The sequence below is a fragment of the Myxocyprinus asiaticus genome, chromosome 18 (genome assembly GCF_019703515.2).
Source record: "Myxocyprinus asiaticus isolate MX2 ecotype Aquarium Trade chromosome 18, UBuf_Myxa_2, whole genome shotgun sequence".
Classification (NCBI taxonomy): domain Eukaryota; kingdom Metazoa; phylum Chordata; class Actinopteri; order Cypriniformes; family Catostomidae; genus Myxocyprinus; species Myxocyprinus asiaticus.
Window position 1 is genome coordinate 27,969,522 of NC_059361.1, and position 17,583 is coordinate 27,987,104.

At 42.2% G+C, this 17,583-nt stretch overlaps 1 protein-coding gene across 1 annotated transcript; it reads right to left on the bottom strand.

The window, feature by feature from the left end:
- Positions 1 to 384: 384 nt before the first annotated feature.
- LOC127456400 (thyrotropin-releasing hormone receptor-like) lies at positions 385 to 14,891 on the bottom strand. The gene is made up of 3 exons (XM_051724870.1): positions 14,506 to 14,891; positions 12,366 to 12,783; positions 385 to 1,185 (listed from the first exon to the last, which is right to left on the bottom strand). The coding sequence occupies exons 1-3, from the start codon at positions 14,889 to 14,891 to the stop codon at positions 448 to 450; spliced, it is 1,542 nt and encodes a 513-aa protein (XP_051580830.1). The 3' UTR covers positions 385 to 447.
- Between the last annotated feature and the right edge of the window lie 2,692 nt (positions 14,892 to 17,583).

A 17,583-nucleotide genomic window follows, 5' to 3' on the forward strand; every position in this document is an offset into this window, starting at 1 on the left:
GAGAAACAATTGAGACACTGAAGAGATCTCATTTGTGATTGTTCTTTCATATGGGCGCTGTTTTAATGTGATGTAATGCTTTTTTTATCTTTTAGACTTGAATAGGAGTTTTTAAATGTTCACCATATCTTAGTTCAAATCTTAGACCAAATCGTGCAGCCCTAGCCTGAGCCCTCACTCGCAGCCATGTGTGTCCCTCTGAAGAGGAGGCATGTGTTGCTGGTGCTAACAGCCAAATGGTTCCACTTGTTAATTATGAAGCGAGAGTGGTTCAAGTCTCACCACCTCCACTGGAGAGAAAAAGGATGACGTCTGTAAGGGCATGTAAGTTCCCACTTTCATGATCAAATAAAAAAATTAATGTCCAGGCTCAATTCTTTCCTGCCTCTTCATAGATGTCCTCAGTTGTACAGTGAATGTACAGTACATGTTGTGGTGTGAAGTGATCTATACAATGCTGTGATTCAACTCTGTGTCATTCTGTTCAGATTGCACCAGTGTGGATTTCATTTCACTGGGGTCCAGCTGTGTCTTCTCTGTGCTGTCAATGTCAGCAATTATATCCTTAGCAGTATCATCACTTTCCTCCATATTTTTCCCATTAGCATTAAACTTTCTGTCCATATTCTCCGCTCTATGCATCACCTTGTCTTCCGAGGTCTGCTTTTTATCAGTTTTGAGTTCATCTGTATCCTTTTCCATTTTCCTGTTTTCCACAGCATTTTTGTTAATGTTTGGATCAATCTTGTTTTTTATGTCAATGCTAATTAGCTTGTCCATATTTTCCTTGTTCTCCTTGTTGTTCTCCACCCCTCTGTTTTTTTTCTGGTCAGGAGTGGCAGAATTGATACTCTTAGATGTGTCTCTTGTGCCATTGGTGCTGTTACAAAGTCGGGGATCTCTTCCTAGGCTGTATGCGCTATGGAGTATTGAGAGCGATCGCTGGTGCCCATCCTCCCTCTGGCAGCGGTACAGCCCACGGAAGGCCGAGCGAAACTTCTGGGACATCAGGTTGTAAACGACAGGGTTGATGGCACTGTTGGCGTAAATGCAGGTCCTGCAGAAGAGCAGGAACCAGGCGTCCAGGTAAGGTGTGCTGATGAAGGAGTTAATGAGCACCAGGGTTCTGTATGGCATCCACAGCAAGGTAAACAGCACAACCACCACTGCAAGCATCTTGGTGACCTGAGGAGAGAGGTTGACAACATTACAAGGATTTTACATTGTAAATCACATGTAAAACAATGGACTGAGCTAGTTTAAAGTTCTAAAGTGTGTGATTTTTTTTTCAATATTAAAGTTATTTTTAACAATTAGCAAGAAGTTGTTAACAGCGTGAACAGATGTTAAAATGTGTCAATTTAACCTCAAGTTATTTCAATATTTTCGAAATAAGATCAGTTTTGACAAATGTTTTATGTTTTTAAAGCAGTGACAGACTAAAACATCTTTAAAAATGTAGGCTCTCATACAAACAGAGAAGGTTGCTAGCACTCTCTCTGTCATTCTTAATAGATTTATATAGATTTATAATGATTTTACAATCCCTTTAATGTCCTGAGTTTGATTCCTAATATCATATTTTAGAAATACTGTTGTTTGCTAACAAATACTTTAATTCACATAAATTTGTATTTGTCCAAACTGAGGTAGATGTGCTGGAATGTTATTGTAATGGATCTCTTTCACTTTTAGAAGGAGGAAGCGAAGGAACTTCAAACTCAAACGGTAGATTTATTTATACACTCAAACAAGCAACTCGCTTTTCAGCGGAACAGTTCTTTAAACACACATCTCTGAAGCTTGGCTCTCTCTCTCCTCGTCTCTGGCGTGGTCCTTCTTTTTATTGCTCTTTCCAGTGCTTACTGCAATCAGAAACAGGTGTTAGATATTATGGCACACAGGTGTGTACCCTTACCGCTTTCTCTCTCTCCGGACGAATGCTCGACCACGCCCCCGCCACCACATACCCCCACCACCCCACTCAGGCCGGGACGTCATCCGGCCTGCCCACACAGGAACTGTTTCACCTCCTTTTTGGTCTCGGGTCTCGGGCAGGTCACAATCGCTGCAGTCTTATCAATTTGGGGATGCACCTGCCCATGACCCAAGTGGAACCCCAGATACAGTACCTCCACCCGTCCAACTGCACACTTCTTGGGGTTTGCCGTGAGTCCCACTTGTCGCAGCAACCTCAGAACAGCCCTCAGATGCTGCATGTGCCACTGCCAAACATTACTGTATATAATGATGTCATCCAGATAGGCAGCAGCATAAGCAGAGTGTGGTCTGAGGACTCGGTCCATAAGGCACTGAAATGTAGTCCCGAACAAACCGAACAGAAGTGTCACGAATTGGTGTAAGCCAAACAGTGTGGAGAAAGCCATTTGTTCACGGGACATCTGTGTTAAGGGTATCTTTGTCAAATCCAGTGTCGAGTAAAAGCAAGCTGTTCCCAACCGATCGAGCAACTCATCAATATGAGGCATTGGGTATGCATCAAATTTAGACACCGCATTGACTTTTCTATAATCCATACAGAATCGTACTGACCTGTCGCTCTTAGGGACTAGAACGACCGGGCTGGATCAATCACTGTGGGATTCTTCTATTACTCTCATATCGAGCATTGCGTCTAATTCTTCCTGAACCCATTTTGTATTGTGTTCGGGAAGCCGGTAGGGATGACTGCGTACCACTACCCCAGGTGTTGTCTCGATGTGGTGCTCTATGAGATTTGTGCGTCCAGGCAGAGGCAAGAATACGTCTGTAAATTATTTTTCAAACTCGGCAACCTCTGTGACTTGAGACGGCGAGAGGCGGTCTCCACAAGGGACCGGGGTGACATAATTGGCTTTTAACTTCACCTCTGGCATGAGCTCCTCCCTCCCCGGAACTACCATCGCCAATGTCACAGGGACAGCCTCCGTCCATAATTTCAGGAGGTTGAGATAGTATATTTGATGTGCGTTACCTCTATCTGTTCGCCTTACCTCATAATCAAGATCTCCTACACATCGTGTGACATCCAAGGGCCCTTGCCACTTGGCGAGCAATTTAAAGCTCAATGTTGGGAGTAATACAAGCACTTTGTCTCCTGATGCAAATTCCCGTAGACAAGTGCCCCTGTCATACAGTCGTCTTTGATGTTCTTGAGCTTGGAGCAAATTTTCCTGTGTTAGTTGCCACAAGCTGTGGAGTTTTGCTCTAATATCAAGAAATTACTGAATTTAATTCTTACTGTTTTAAGGTCCCTCCTCCCAGGCTTCGCATATGACATCAAGCATGCCGTGCGTGCGCCGCTCATACAACAGCTCGAATGGGGAAAACCCTGTGGAGGGGGGACCTCTCGTACTGCGAATAACAGGGGATTGAGCCATTTGTCCCAATTTCTAGCATCCTCGTGCACGAACTTACGAATCATATTTTTAAGGGTTTTATTAAATAGCTCCACAAGGCCATCTGTTTGTGGATGGTAAACGCTGGTGCGGATTGATTTAATGCCCAATAATTCATAAAGCTCGCGTAGTGTCCGTGACATAAAGGTTGTGCCCTGATTGGTGAAGATGTCTTTCGGAATCCCCACCAGGGAGATTATTTTGAAGAGTGCCTCCACAACACTACATGCTGAGATGTTGCACAGGGGCACTGCTTCCGGATATCGAATTGCATAGTCTACTAGGACCAATACAAAGCGATGTCCGCATGCTGACCATTCTAGTGGCCCGACAAGGTCCATGCCAATTCTCTCAAAGGGGACCTCGATCAACGGTGTCCACCAATGCTTGGTGAGTATCCCCCTTGACACTTACCAGTATCTGGTACGCTCCAGCCCGGTCAGGGGCAGCCTGCGGAGTGTCTGGGATCCGGACAACCGTCCCCAGCTCCATCACAGGGCAATGATCCCAGAAGTGTCCCGGATCTCCACAACTCCAACAGGCTGGCCCAGGCGCTATGCCCGCACCTGCGTCGGCGGGCACCTCCACCTGAGGGGGAGAGTGGCAGGGCACTGTAAATGTTGGGGGTACCGACCCCCGCGCACAAGGAACTGGCTTCGGTAGAGGGACTCCTCGCCTCCACGGGGCAGGAACGGGCTCTGGAGAGAGAGCAGAGTGAGAGGAAAGAAGGGAGGGGGAAGAGAAAGGGGAAAACACAGGGGGAGGGGAGAGAGAGTAGGAGGGCTCTTCTGCCCTCGGGTACACCGTCATATGGTCCTCTGCCAGTCGGACAGCTTCCTCCAGTGACGCCGGGTGGTGGCAACGGACCCACTCCGCCATTCCTTTTGGCAGTCAATGTATCAGCTGCTCCAGCGCCACCTGATTGACCACTCCCAAGACGTTGCGATCCCCCACCAGAAGCCATTTCCGGCAGGCGTCTCGGAGCCGTTGGGTGAAGGCAAATGGGCGGTCGGTCTTCTCCAGCTTCATGGACCGGAAGAGCTGCCAGTACTGCTCTGGACTGCGGCCAACCCAAAGGAGAACACAGGGAAGCAAGTTTTTCCAGGCTGAGGTAGGACTTTTAATCGGCCACTTCAATGCTTTACAACTTCACAGGCACGAAATAACTTAAGCACATCAGCTTCACAAACATAACAGATCAAACTTAACAGCTTCAGCTTCAGGAGCACCATGGCCTTCCTTATGCCAGACTCTCTCTCTCTCTCTCTCTCTCTGCTGGTGGCATGGCTGCTTATATGCCGCTCTCCCCATGCTCACTGGAATTAGAGACAGGTGTTAAACATAATCTAGCTCAGGTGCAAGCGCCCTTACCGCTTTCTCTCTCTCCGGACGGACGCTTGACCACGCCCCTGCTGCCAATATATATATATATATATATATATATATATATATATATATATATATATATATATATATATATATATATTTAAGCAATATCACATGAGCAAGAGTGTGATATGGCCCAACATCAGCACTGCTGTGATTTGGCCGCGGGCACACAGCTGGCCCCCTGGCATGCGCAAATATGCGTTTCCCCCAGTGAGCCTGCTTGCACAGACCCTGTGCAAGGTCAGGGAGGACGAGGAGCAGGTCGTCCTGGTAGCACCCTACTGGTCCGCCCAGACGTGGTGCTCGGACATCACGCTCCTCGTGACAGCTCCCCCCTGGCGAATTCCCCTGAGGAAGGACCTTCTTTCTCAGGGACGGGGCACCATCTGGCACCCGCGTCCAGACCTCTGGAATCTGCGGTGGTAGACACAATCACTCAGGCTAGGGTCCCCTCTACGAGGCGCCTGTATGCCTTTTAAGTGGCATCTGTTCACTAAGTGGTGTTCTTCCCGACGCGAAGACCCCCAGAGATGCGCAGTCAGATCAGTGCTTTGCTTCCTGCGGGAGAGGTTGGAAGGGAGGCTGTCCCCTTCCACCTTGAAGGTGTACATTGCCGCCATAGCAGCACACCACGATGCAGTCAACGGTAAGTCCTTAGGGAAGCACGACCTGATCATCAGGTTCCTAAGAGGCGCCAGGAGGCTGAATCCCTCCAGACCGTGCCTCGTTCCCTCACTGGACCTCTGTAGTTCTTCAGGGTCTACAGAGAGCCCCCTTTGAGCCTTTGCAGTCAGCCGAGCTTAAGGCACTCTCCTTGAAGACTGCCCTCCTGACTGCGCTCACTTCCATCAAGAGGGAAGGTGACCTGCAAATGTTCTCTGTCAGCAAAACGTGCCTGGAGTTTGGTCCAGGTTACTCTCACATGATCCTGAGACCCTGACCGGGCAATGTGCCCAAGATTCCCACCACCCCTTTAGGGACCAGGTGGTGAACCTGCAAGCGCTGCCCCAGGAGGAGGCAGACCCAACCCTGTCGTTGCTGTGTCCGGTGCGTGCTTTACGCATCTATTTGGATCGCACACAGAGCTTTAGAGTCTCTGAGCAGCTCTTTGCCTGCTTTGGTTCACAGAGGAAAGGAAGCGCTGTCTCCAAGCAGAGGATCACCCACTGGCTCGTTGACACCATAACTATGGCATATCTCACCCAAAACATGCCGCCCCCGGTAGGGCTACGAGCCCATTCTACCCGTGGTGTAGCGGCTTCTTGGGCCCTGGCCAGAGGTGCCTCTCTAACAGATATTTGCAGAGCAGCGGGCTGGGAAACACCCAACATCTTTGCAAGGTTCTACAACTTCCGGGTGGAACCTGTTTCGTCCCAGGTAGTGGCATGCAACACAAGCGGATAAGCCCGGGATAGCTGGCCAGGTGTATCGCTTGCACATAGCACCTTCCACCCCCTTTTGAGCTGAAGACGTGCGCCGTTAATTCCCAGTAGTGTTCACAAACTTTTTTCCCTGGTTGACTTCCTCCGAGCCCTGTGGCAGTTGAGTTTTCGGAGAGACTCACTGCCGGCTCAGTACACGTGCTAACTAAGATCCCTGTTCTGGGATAGGTGCTCCGCATGTGGCGGTTCCCTGTAAGGCTAACCCCATGCGATCTATATCTTCCGCTAGTTCGTTTCCCTGCTGGCAAACTGCGTCTTCCTTGGGCAGAGCCCCTCTGCCCCAGTCTCCATGTTTGTAGTATCTCCTCCCCCATTGGGCAGGATCTGCCTTGAAGGCTCTCCATATGGTTGGAAAGACCATGTAACGTATTCTTCCACTTAAATATCCCCCCCCTCTTTGGGCGAGGTGTGGTCTCCGCAGTGTCTTCCCCTTGGGAGGGACACTCCCCAACTAGACCTGGCGGCCCAGTCGGATAATCCCCCTTCTTTTTTAGGGAGTGGAAAAAGAGAAGGGGAAAAGAGGCCACGACTGGGTTAAGCCTGTCTCTATCTTTGGGTAGTCGACTTGTCCCCAAAAAGGGCCAACTATGTTGGGGGAGGTTTTGTGTCGACCTGGTGTGCTGGCTATGAGGCACACAGCAAGTCTGCCCACCACACACCACCAGTTCACGTAACACAGTTCAGCCTTGTGGTGTTTTGTATAGGGACCCCTAGTGTCACTACATTGACACCAACGTCGAGTGAGTGACAGATAGAGAATGTCATGGTTACTTGTGTAACCTCCGTTCCCTGATGGAGGGAACGAGACATTGTGTCCCTCCTGCCACAACACTGCTGAAATGGCCGGACCTTATATCGGCTCCTCAGCATAAAACCTGAATGAGTGGTTGCATACCAGCTCCTTTTATACCCTTATGTCCGGGGAAGTGGCATGAAAATACCACTCACCAATTTTCATTGGCCTTTTATCAAAGACCAGAGGTGTCTCGGGCTCCCAAGAGTGACCCCTAGTGTCACTACATCGACACCAACGTCTCATTCCCTCCATCAGGGAACGGAGGTTACACAAGTAACATGACGATATATATATATATATCTATATATATATATATATATATATATATATACACAGTATATATAATAATGTACAGATTTTGCTGTTTCAGAAGGAAATTGGTACTTTAATTCACCAAAGTGGCATTCAACTGATCACAAAGTATTGTCAGTACATTACTGATGTAAAAACAGCACCATCACTATTTGAAAAAAGTTCTTTTTGATCAAATCTAGACAGGGCCCATTTCCAGCAACCATCACTCCAACACCTTATCCTTGAGTAATCATGCTAAATTGCTAATTTGGTACTAGAAAATCACTTGCCATTATATCAAACACAGTTGAAAGCTGTTTGGTTCGTTAAATGAAGCTTAACATTGTCTTTGTGTTTGTTTTTAAGTTTCCACAGTATGCAATAGACTGGCATGTCTTAAGGTCAATATTAGGTTACAAATGGCAAAAAAAAGAAACTTTCTCTAGAAACTCATCAGTCAATCATTGTTTTGAGGAATGAAGGCTATACAATGCTTGAAACTGCCAAAAAACTGAAGATTTCATACAAAGGTGTACACTACAGTCTTCAAAGATAAAGGACAACTGGCTCTAATTGTCAGCATCCTACCTCCTGTAGTTTGTCTCCATGCCTCTAGAGCTCCCCTGTGTTCTCCTCTACCTTAGTTCTTCCTCGTGTGGCCTTGTTAGCGTTATCCAGCTCACCTGTGCCTTGTTTCCCCCAGTGTATTTAAGTTGTGGTTTTTTCCCTTGGTTCCGTTTTTGAGTGTCTTCCCTGTGTTTCCTGCCTTGTCTTGCTAAAGCCTCTCTAGCTACCCCAAGTAAGATATCCTGAGTTCCTTTCACTGATTGTAATTGTTCACTGGCTTTGTTTTCTCCCCTCATGGAGTTTTATATTCTCCTTTGGTTTTGCCCATTGTTTTTTTTTTGTTGTTGTTGTTTATGTGGTTTATACCTCGGTCTGAGAAGGAATTTTTGTTGATTCATTTTTGCAAGGACTTTTTTTTTTTTTTTTTTTTTTAATAAATCTACATCTCCTGGAATACTGCCTTAAGTGTTTCATTTGGGTTCAACATTACCACTCCTGTGGCTCAGTGGTAGATCTCTCAACCACCACACCAGCAACCTGGGTTCTAGCCCAGCTTGTGACACTAATAAGGACAGAAAGAGATGTGGAAAGCCAGATGTACAACGAAACAAGAGAATAAGTACATCAGAGTCTCTAGGTTGAGAAATAGATGCCTCACATGTCCTCAGCTGATAGCTTCATTGAATTCTACCCACTCAACACCAGTAAAGTGAAGACTCAGAAGTGCAGGCCTTATGGGAAGAATTGCAAAGAAAAAGCTACTTTTAAAACAGAAAAAGAAAAGGTTAGAGTGGGAAAAGAAACACAGACATTGGACAACAGATAATTGTAAAAGAATGTTATGGATCTTAACCCGATTGAGATTTTGTGGGATCAGCTAGACTGTAAGGTGCATGAGAAGTGCACGACAAGACAGCCACATCTATGGCAAGTGATACAGGAAGCGTGGGTTGAAATGTCACCTGAGTATCTGGACAAACTGACAGCTAGAATGTCAAGGATCTGCAAAGCTGTCATTGCTGGACGTGGAGGATTTTTTGATGAGAACTCTTTGAAGTAGTTTAAGAAGTTAAAAAAATTCAAATTGTAATAGTAATTTTTCATGTTATTAATGTCCTGACTATACATTGTGATCAGTTGAATGCCACTTTGGTGAATAAAAGTACCAATTTCTTTCCATAAGACCAAAATCTGTACATTATTCCAAACTTTTGGCTGCCAGTGTATATATACAGTATATAGATTAAAACATATTATAAACTCAGAATATTTACTTCTATTTTGTTTGTCTAAATATACTTGACAAGGCATAGCTTCAATATATATATATATATATATATATATATATATATATATACAGTATTTATAGTGTATTCTTTACCGAAAACAATACCGAAGACAATAAAGGGTTAAAGGAATAGTTCACCCAAAAATGAAAATTATCTCATTATTCACCCTGATGCCATCCCAGATGTGTATGACTGTCTTTCTACAGCAGAACACAAATGAAGATTTTTAGAAGAAGATAGAGCTCTGTCATGTCCTTATAATGGAAGTACATGGGTCCCAGCACCTTGACGGTCACATTTAGGCAGAAATAAAGTAATCCACATGACTCCAGTCGATCAATGAATGTCTTCTGAAGCAAACTGATAAGTTTGTATAAAAAATAAATCGATAATTAAAAAGTTAACTTTTAAAAAGCACTTCCTGCCAGCAGCTGACACATTATGTAGCTGTCCCATGATGTAAGTGCATCTGTAAGCTAACGTGAGAATTCAGAAGTGGCACTTACTCACAACAGAAGAAAGAATGTGATGTGAGAGTTCGGCCATTTCAAACAGCATCAGAGCCCTGGATGGCAGTGCCGATTTAAAGTTAAAAAAATTTTAATTATTGACTTGTTTCTTACATAACCTATCAGTTCACTTCAGCAGACATTCATTGATCGACTGGAGTCAGATGGATTACTTTTATACTGTCTAAATGTGACCGTCAAAGTGCTGGCACACGTGTACTCCCATTATAAGGACTGGCAGATCTTCTAAAAATCTTCATCTGTGTTCTGCTGAAGAAAGACAGTCATATACATCTGGGATGGGATCAGTGGAAGTGAATAATGAGAGAATTTTCATTTTTGGGTGAACTATTCCTTTAAAGTGCATATTAAAGCCTTTACAAAAACACAAACGGGCTTGGACCCAGAGCTTTGAATTAAATTTAACCTAGAAATAATTGATTCTTATTTAGATCCATTAACATTTTATGTTAACATATTTGTTGTCACATTAAAAAATTGTCTATTCTGTGGAGAGAATGGTAGAGAGAATGAAAAAGAGGAAGAGACAGAGAGACAGGGAGTTGGGAACATACTGTCAAACAGCTTCTATCTTTGTAACCATGTTGATGGTTAACTTGACAGACAGTGCTGCACCCCTGTGAGAAGGATGGAATAAATCTGCAGCAAAGTCTTCCCTTTCAAAGAAAACTAAACCTCCCTAGCGTCTCCACACCTATTTCAAGCGACAAATAACAACAAACCCTCCCATTAACATACACATGTGGGGAGTCCTCTGGGGTAGAGCACACTTATAGTTTCATTCTTCAGGCCTTTAATAATAATGACTAAATTGTCTGCACAACAAAGCAACTAATTGAAGCAGTGTGCAGCTGGGAGGAGCTCCGTTAATTAACAAAGCAGGAGATAATGACTGCATGATTGGCGGTGACAATTTGAATATGTATTTTGAATATCTGGTTTTTGTGATTTCTTATCAATGGAAAACAAGGTCTTAACACAGCCCAAACAAAGCCAGCTGCTATTCATGATTAGGTTAAATAAAGGGGGGCCTCTATTGTTGTGATTCCTAGAAGCAACAACCACTGGATTTGCTCAGGAGTCTTGGATCTTATTGAACTTTATGACATTTACAGATGAAGTGATCAAAGGGCTGGAGGTGCAGCATAAACGGAGGTACAAAAGGAAGAGAAAAGGAGTTGCTCTTCTAACCTCAAAGAGTATAATCTCTAGGAGTATTAAGCATACTTGAGTGAACATCACAAATCATATTATGCAAATGTTCTGCTCAAGTGGGACCCTCTTGAATCTTCGAGATTTTGATCTGAGGCGCACGTGGGCGTCCCCACACAGACATAAGCACACACTTACAAGAAACGCAACCTTCACATGTGGTCATTGAAAGGACTGCTTTTCAGGAACATACTGTAAGACTGACAACTGCTCTGATATTGTCCGTTCTCACCTGTTTGTCACTCATAACTGTCAATAAAGTCTTGCAACTACAATATATCTGGGTAAATAGCTTTTTTTTTCAACACTAAGGTTTTAGGTTAAAATGTAAAACATTTTAGGTTTTCATCATTTGTAATAACCTTTTAGTTTTTGCAGTTCACTTAAATAGCTCTGTCACAACTTGACATGTCATGTCAACCACATCTATATTTTGTGAATGAATGTGTTTGAACTTAAAAATTATTTCAAAAAATCCTGTTCAAATGTCCACAAAGCCACCAAACCATAATATATGTAAGATCTTGATTGGTTTTTCATTTTTCAGGTTGCATGCACAGATCACATCTCAAACATCTATGATCTATCATAGAGTCCATCATTCCAGTGTCATAACATAGCTGGGGCTGATGTGGTGGTGATAATGTAGAGCCAAACAGCATTGTGATGGCCTCTAATGCCTCTCTTCCGATGAGCTCCATTCTAATGATCTGCTATATTTTACGTAATAAAAAATGAGCAAGAGCTCAGATGTTTGTTTTGCTGAGTGCTAAGTCCATATACAGTATGTTTGTACACACAGCGGAAGGTGTGCTGGGATGTTAATAGGCTGTATGCCATTAATATAATGCAGGTATTCCTTGATTATGGAAATTCTTAGGCACTATTAGCAAGGCTTTTCTAGCATGACATACTTTTGTACATATTTCCAAAGCATTGCAGAATAAATTAAAAAATAATGTTATAATTTATATATAATAATTATATGAAATACATTTTAAATATATTAATTATATAATTACAGTTGCATATCTATGATAATAGTGCAGGAAACAAGGGGGAAACAATCTGGTAATATAAACAAGCAATTAAAAGACAATCTAGATTTTGAATCAAACCAGGCTGTTTATCTAAACTCAGCCAATTAAATCTGTTTTTAAAAGCAAAAACACTTTGGCTGTGCAGCAGTTTGGTAACTTCCCAAAGAAAAAATATCACCACACTCTTCTAAACACAAACTGACATTTAGTAGAGAGAAACAATCTTTCCATAAAAAGAAATCAATGAACTTTAAAAAAACAAAAAAAACAAAAAACAAATATGAGATAATAATCATAAAGCATGGTACAATAGGGGAGTGCTGCCCCACGTTTGCCCTCGACTACAATATCAGTGGATTGAAATGCTCAATTGATTGTCTAAACACAAACACAGACACACACACCCACCTGTTTCCGGGAAGAGAGTGCACTCTTTGGGCGTCCCTGACGACCTGCTTTACCACCGTCTGCTGGCTCTTTGCAGCTCCTCCTAAGAGTGGGGGCAGTTGTGGTGCCAGAGTCTAGTGGGTGGGGCAGAGGGTTCAGGTACAGAATTCGGGCGATGAGACCGTAAAGGGCAATAGCCAGAAGCAGTGGGATGACATAGAAGATGGCGAAGTCGATAAGGTAGATGGGCAGGTAAAGGTCTCGAGAGACACGGTAGCCACACTGCACACGCCCGTCTGGGTTCACCTGGATGTCCACAAGGAAGAGCCAGAGCATGCAGTAGACACAAGTGAAGGCCCACACCCCGGCAATGATACGCTTGGCTCGGGACACCGTACAGACAGTTTGGGCCCTCATTGGGTGACATATGGCAATGTATCTGAGGAGCCAAGAGGAAATAGTTAAGAATAAGGCTGATGGGTTTCTTTATTTGTAAAGGGTTCCCACGGTCATGGAAAATCTGGAAATATCAGGGGTTGTTATTTCATAAACTGTAAAAAGTGGTAACCTGTAATTGTTACCTTAAAGAGCTATTTTGACTTGATTTTACCCTTAAAATAAGTTTTGCTTTTGTAGCCTAATGTAGTCCGTTAGATTCAGTGATGTTAAATAATATTTTTGAGTTGAACAAAGCCAGTTAATTTAGATGATTTCACATGAAGCAAATTTTAGGTAAAAGGGGTAGTTCACCCAAGAATAAAATTCTCTCAACATTTACTCACCCTCATGCCATCCCAGATGTGTGACTTACTTTCTTCTGCTGAACACAAACAATATCTTAGCTCTGTAGGTCCATACAAAGCAAGTGAATGGTAACCAGAACTTTGAAGGTTCAACAAGCACATAAAGGCAGCATAAAAGTAATTCAAATGACTCCAGTGGGTTAATCCTTGTCTTCAGAAGTGTTATGATAGGTGTGGTTGAGAAACAGATACATTTTGAAGTCCTTTTTTGGGGGGGTTGTCCCCTTTTTCTCCCAATTTGGAATGCCCAATTCCCAATGTGATCTAAGTCCTCATGGTGGCGTAGTGACTCGCCTCAAACCTGGTGGTGGAGGAAGAATCTCCAGCGAACTCCAGGGGTTGTAGACAGCGTCTTTACCACTGAGCTACCCAGGCCCCTTTTAAGTCTTTTTTAATCATAAATCTCTACTTTCACATTCTTCTTTTGTATTTGGCGATTTGCATTCTTTGTGCATACCACCACCTACTGGGCAGGGAGGAAAATTTATAGTAAAAAAGGACTTAAATATTGATCTGTTTCTCACTCACACCTATCATATCACTTCTGAAGACGGGTTTAACCACTGGAGTCGAATGGATTACTTTTATGCTGCCTTTATATGCTTTTTTGGACCTTCAAATTTCTGGTCACCATTCACTTGAACTGAACAGACTTACAGAGCTGAGACTTTCTTCTAAAAATCTTTGTTTGTGTTCTGCAGAAGAAAGAAAGTCAGACACATCTGGGATGGCATGAGGGTGAGCAAATGATGAGAGAATTTTCATTTTTGGGTGAACTATCCCTTTAATTTTAAATTTTTTTTTTTTTTTTCAGTGTAGGCTAGAAATTGCACTTAATGAGTGCAATCTCTATAAAAGAATTTTTGAAAATCCTTATCCAGTAATCTGAACAACTGGAAAAATCATTCAAAAAATTCATGGAAATTGATTGGTCAAAAGCATAGGAACCATGTTTGTAGCAAAATTAGGTACATTTTTCTGTTATGCTCACATCATATTACTACAAGCATACAATGTTAATTAAATTACATAAATAAATAAAAATTATGACATTTTATATTGTAATATTACATAACCATAATATACTGACGAAAAAAACCCAGCTTAAACCAGGCTATGGTGGTTAGCTGGTCTCCTAGCTTGGTCTGTTTTGATGGTTTTAGAGGGGTTTCATTTGTCAGGCTGGAAAATCAGTTGGCTGATCAGATAAACCAGCTATACACTGGCTCCAAGACTGGGAGACCAGTTTAAACACACTAAGATCATCAAACCCCCTTGGGCTGGTTTAAGCTATTTTTTTTTTCAAGATGGGTTAATTGCACCATAATCTTTGTGTCACCTGTTTCCGCGGGTCTTACCTCTCCACAGTGAAGGCTGTGATGGAACAGGATGATGCATTAATGCCAAGGTACTGAAAGTAGGTGATGCCCAGGCACCCAGCATGACCGTACACCCAGGTAGCCATCAGACTCTCCGAGATGTTCGGCAGACCTGCAGCCACCAAAACGGTCAGGTCAGCCACCGCTAGGCTCATCAGATAGCAGTTGGTGGGTGTGCGCATGTGTCGTGTGGTAAGAACCACCAGCACAACCATGATGTTTCCCACTATACCCATGCCACAAACCAGCAGCACCAGGAACACAGACACCGTCTTATACTCCAGGGACTCGGACACAGCGTCTCCAGACCCCACCAGGGAGATGTTGGTGGGAGTATCCATTCTTGAGCTCACATTTTCTGGCATGATTAGTATTCTTGGTGTTTGTGTGAGGATTTACATGTCAGTTAAATCAGAAGCTATGGGAACAGACAGGCAGAGAAAATGAGAAATAAAATTGCTGGAAAAGAAAGAATTGACTGGCTGATATTGAAAAGAATGAGAAGAATTCTTGATGAAAAAAAAAAGAAGAAAAAAAATGTCTATTCTATTCCAGCTTCTATTTATGATCTTTTCTCTTATTAAGAATGCTGCTTCATTTTCTTGGCTTCAACGACAACATTATTTTCCTATGCTGACCACAACCCATTATTTCTTGTGTGTTAAATTGTAACGGTATCCTTCCATTAGAGGCATCACATTTAAATCCAGAGGCTAATTTTCGTGTTTCTTTTTTCCCCTGTTAATGCAATCGTCCATCCAGTCGATCAACCTGGAATAAAAGATTGCAGTTGTCAGCTGGGAAAATGCAAGTCTCAATCACTGTTAAGAGGATTGCATATAGCCCTCTGTTAATTGCTAAATAAGTGCTCAAAAGTCCATTTCATCTGGCACAAAAACATACGATTCAACACAGAAGTAAACAGAGTGCTCGATAGCAAACTTCAGCATGCTGGATCATCACAGATTAAAATAACATGATGCAGACTTTCTATTTTTTTTAACTTTGCAAATATTCCCATAACACCATGGATTTTAAGAGAATTCCTCAGAACATTATTGAGACAGGATGAGAAGCTTTTAATTATTCAAATGAGACATTTTAGTGGTGCACGGCGATAAGTAGGAAAAATCGCAGAAATCCTTAAAGTCATGCAGCTGCTGTGGCAAATGGCATGTCTAATAACCAAGTATCTCTAAATCAAATATGACTGCTATAATGCTTTTCTGCACTCTGAATGATTACTGAATCACCTCAACGGCTGTGTTGCAGTGCATATGGCAACAAAAATGGTTGAAATCTCTGCTAAATAAACATCATAATGTATAAACATGTTTAGTTTCTTTGATAACGTATTTGAACTATAATTCTAGTCTGAAAATAATGTTTTTGAATCCATTGAAGCCACTAAATGGGACTGAGACGTTGTACACGAGAGCTTGACAAATCCAGATATTTGTTGCTCTTTTCAGTTGTCTCTTTGCCTTGTAAATAAGACTGCACTGCTTCTCCTGGGGCTTCCCTAATAAATTGAGGTGGGCTAGATGTGAAAAGTAATTTAACTCAATCCCGACTTCCCAGACCTGCAGAACCTGCTCGGACTTCATCTTACTCTGTCTCTATTCTATTATTACTGCTCCGGCAACGCAGATACTGGACAAGAGCTCTGCGGTTTCCAATCATGACACAGGTGTGTGTGTCTGTGTGTATGAGTGTGATAAATAAAACATTCTATCCTCATTTACTCACCCTCATGTGGCTCCAAACCTGCATGACTTTCTTTCTTCTGTTGAACACAAAAGGAGATGTTAGGTTTTATGTTAGCCTCAGTCACCATTCACTTTCATTGTATGGAAAAAAGATAAATGCGAATGGTAACTGAGGCTAACATTCTGCCTAAAATCTCCTTTTGTGTTCCATGGAAAAAAGAAAGTCATAAAGGTTTGGAATCACACAAGGGTGAGTAAATAATGACAGAATTTCCATTTTGGGGGGAACTATCCCTTTAAAAATCAACACTTATAATTTCCATATGAAAATTAAATGTTAATATTTTTAATCCGTATATCTATAATAATAATAATAATAATAATAATAATAATAATAATTAATAAATAAATAAATAAACAAATAAATAAATAAAGAGTGGTTGCACCTGCTTGTTAACAAAAACAGAACTACTATTTGTAGCATAGTGACGTCTTTGACTGTTGCGTTGCGTGTAAAGTTAACTTTATTAAAAACGCGTCTCGAGACACCTGCGTTCAAAATATTTGCGCACATGACGATGCCCCAAAATTCAGCACGCACGTATGATGCCTGTAAATTATGTCTAGGTAGAAAGCTCACAACGTTTCGGTACACAGCCAGTGTCGGCGTGAGAGTCAGTGTGTATGTTACATGAGCCTGAACAGTAAATCAAATGTCTCATTAACACGATATACAGTGGAAATACTAATTCATCCAGTTACCGAATGGTCGCGTAATATGACAAATACAAAGTTTTGCACTCGGTTGAAAGAAACGCAGGCTACAGTTTGTCCAACAATTTGACAGCTTTAAGATGATGTGCACTTAAGATATGCAACCACTAAAACAAGAAAACGGTCGCGCCACTTATATTGGTTTTTATCTTAATATGAATCTTCAAAATACCAACAAAGGTCAAAATTATAGATTTTATAGAATTATAAAATAATTAGTGCAAACAATAATCCGCACTGATCAGCCAAGTATGAGCCACTTTTTGGAAAATATTAACAATATAAAAGTAGGTACATCTCAGCAAACACAGAACGTTCCCCTAACGTTAGCCTATGGTACCCGTTTGATTATTTTTTTGTGAACCAATTCCTAACGTTCTAAGAACGTTTTTATTAGGTTCTATTTTTTATAACCATAAACTAACGTTCCTAGAAAGTTCTGGGGATAAAAATCTAGGATAATATATAAATATTATATAAGTACGCATTTGTGTACTAAAATCCCTTTTAGTAAAGGAGTTATGCATGTAAAGAAAATAACTTAATATTTACGTATTATGGAAACTGACATCAA

Coding starts and splice junctions, on each gene's coding strand:
- LOC127456400 (XM_051724870.1), bottom strand. CDS start 14,891: ATGCCAGAAAATGTGAGCTCAAGAATGGATACTCCCACCAACATCTCC. Junction 12,784..14,505: donor ACAGCCTTCACTGTGGAGAG/GTAAGACCCGCG, acceptor TTGGCTCCTCAG/ATACATTGCCATATGTCACC. Junction 1,186..12,365: donor CACTCTCTTCCCGGAAACAG/GTGGGTGTGTGT, acceptor CTCTCTCCTCAG/GTCACCAAGATGCTTGCAGT.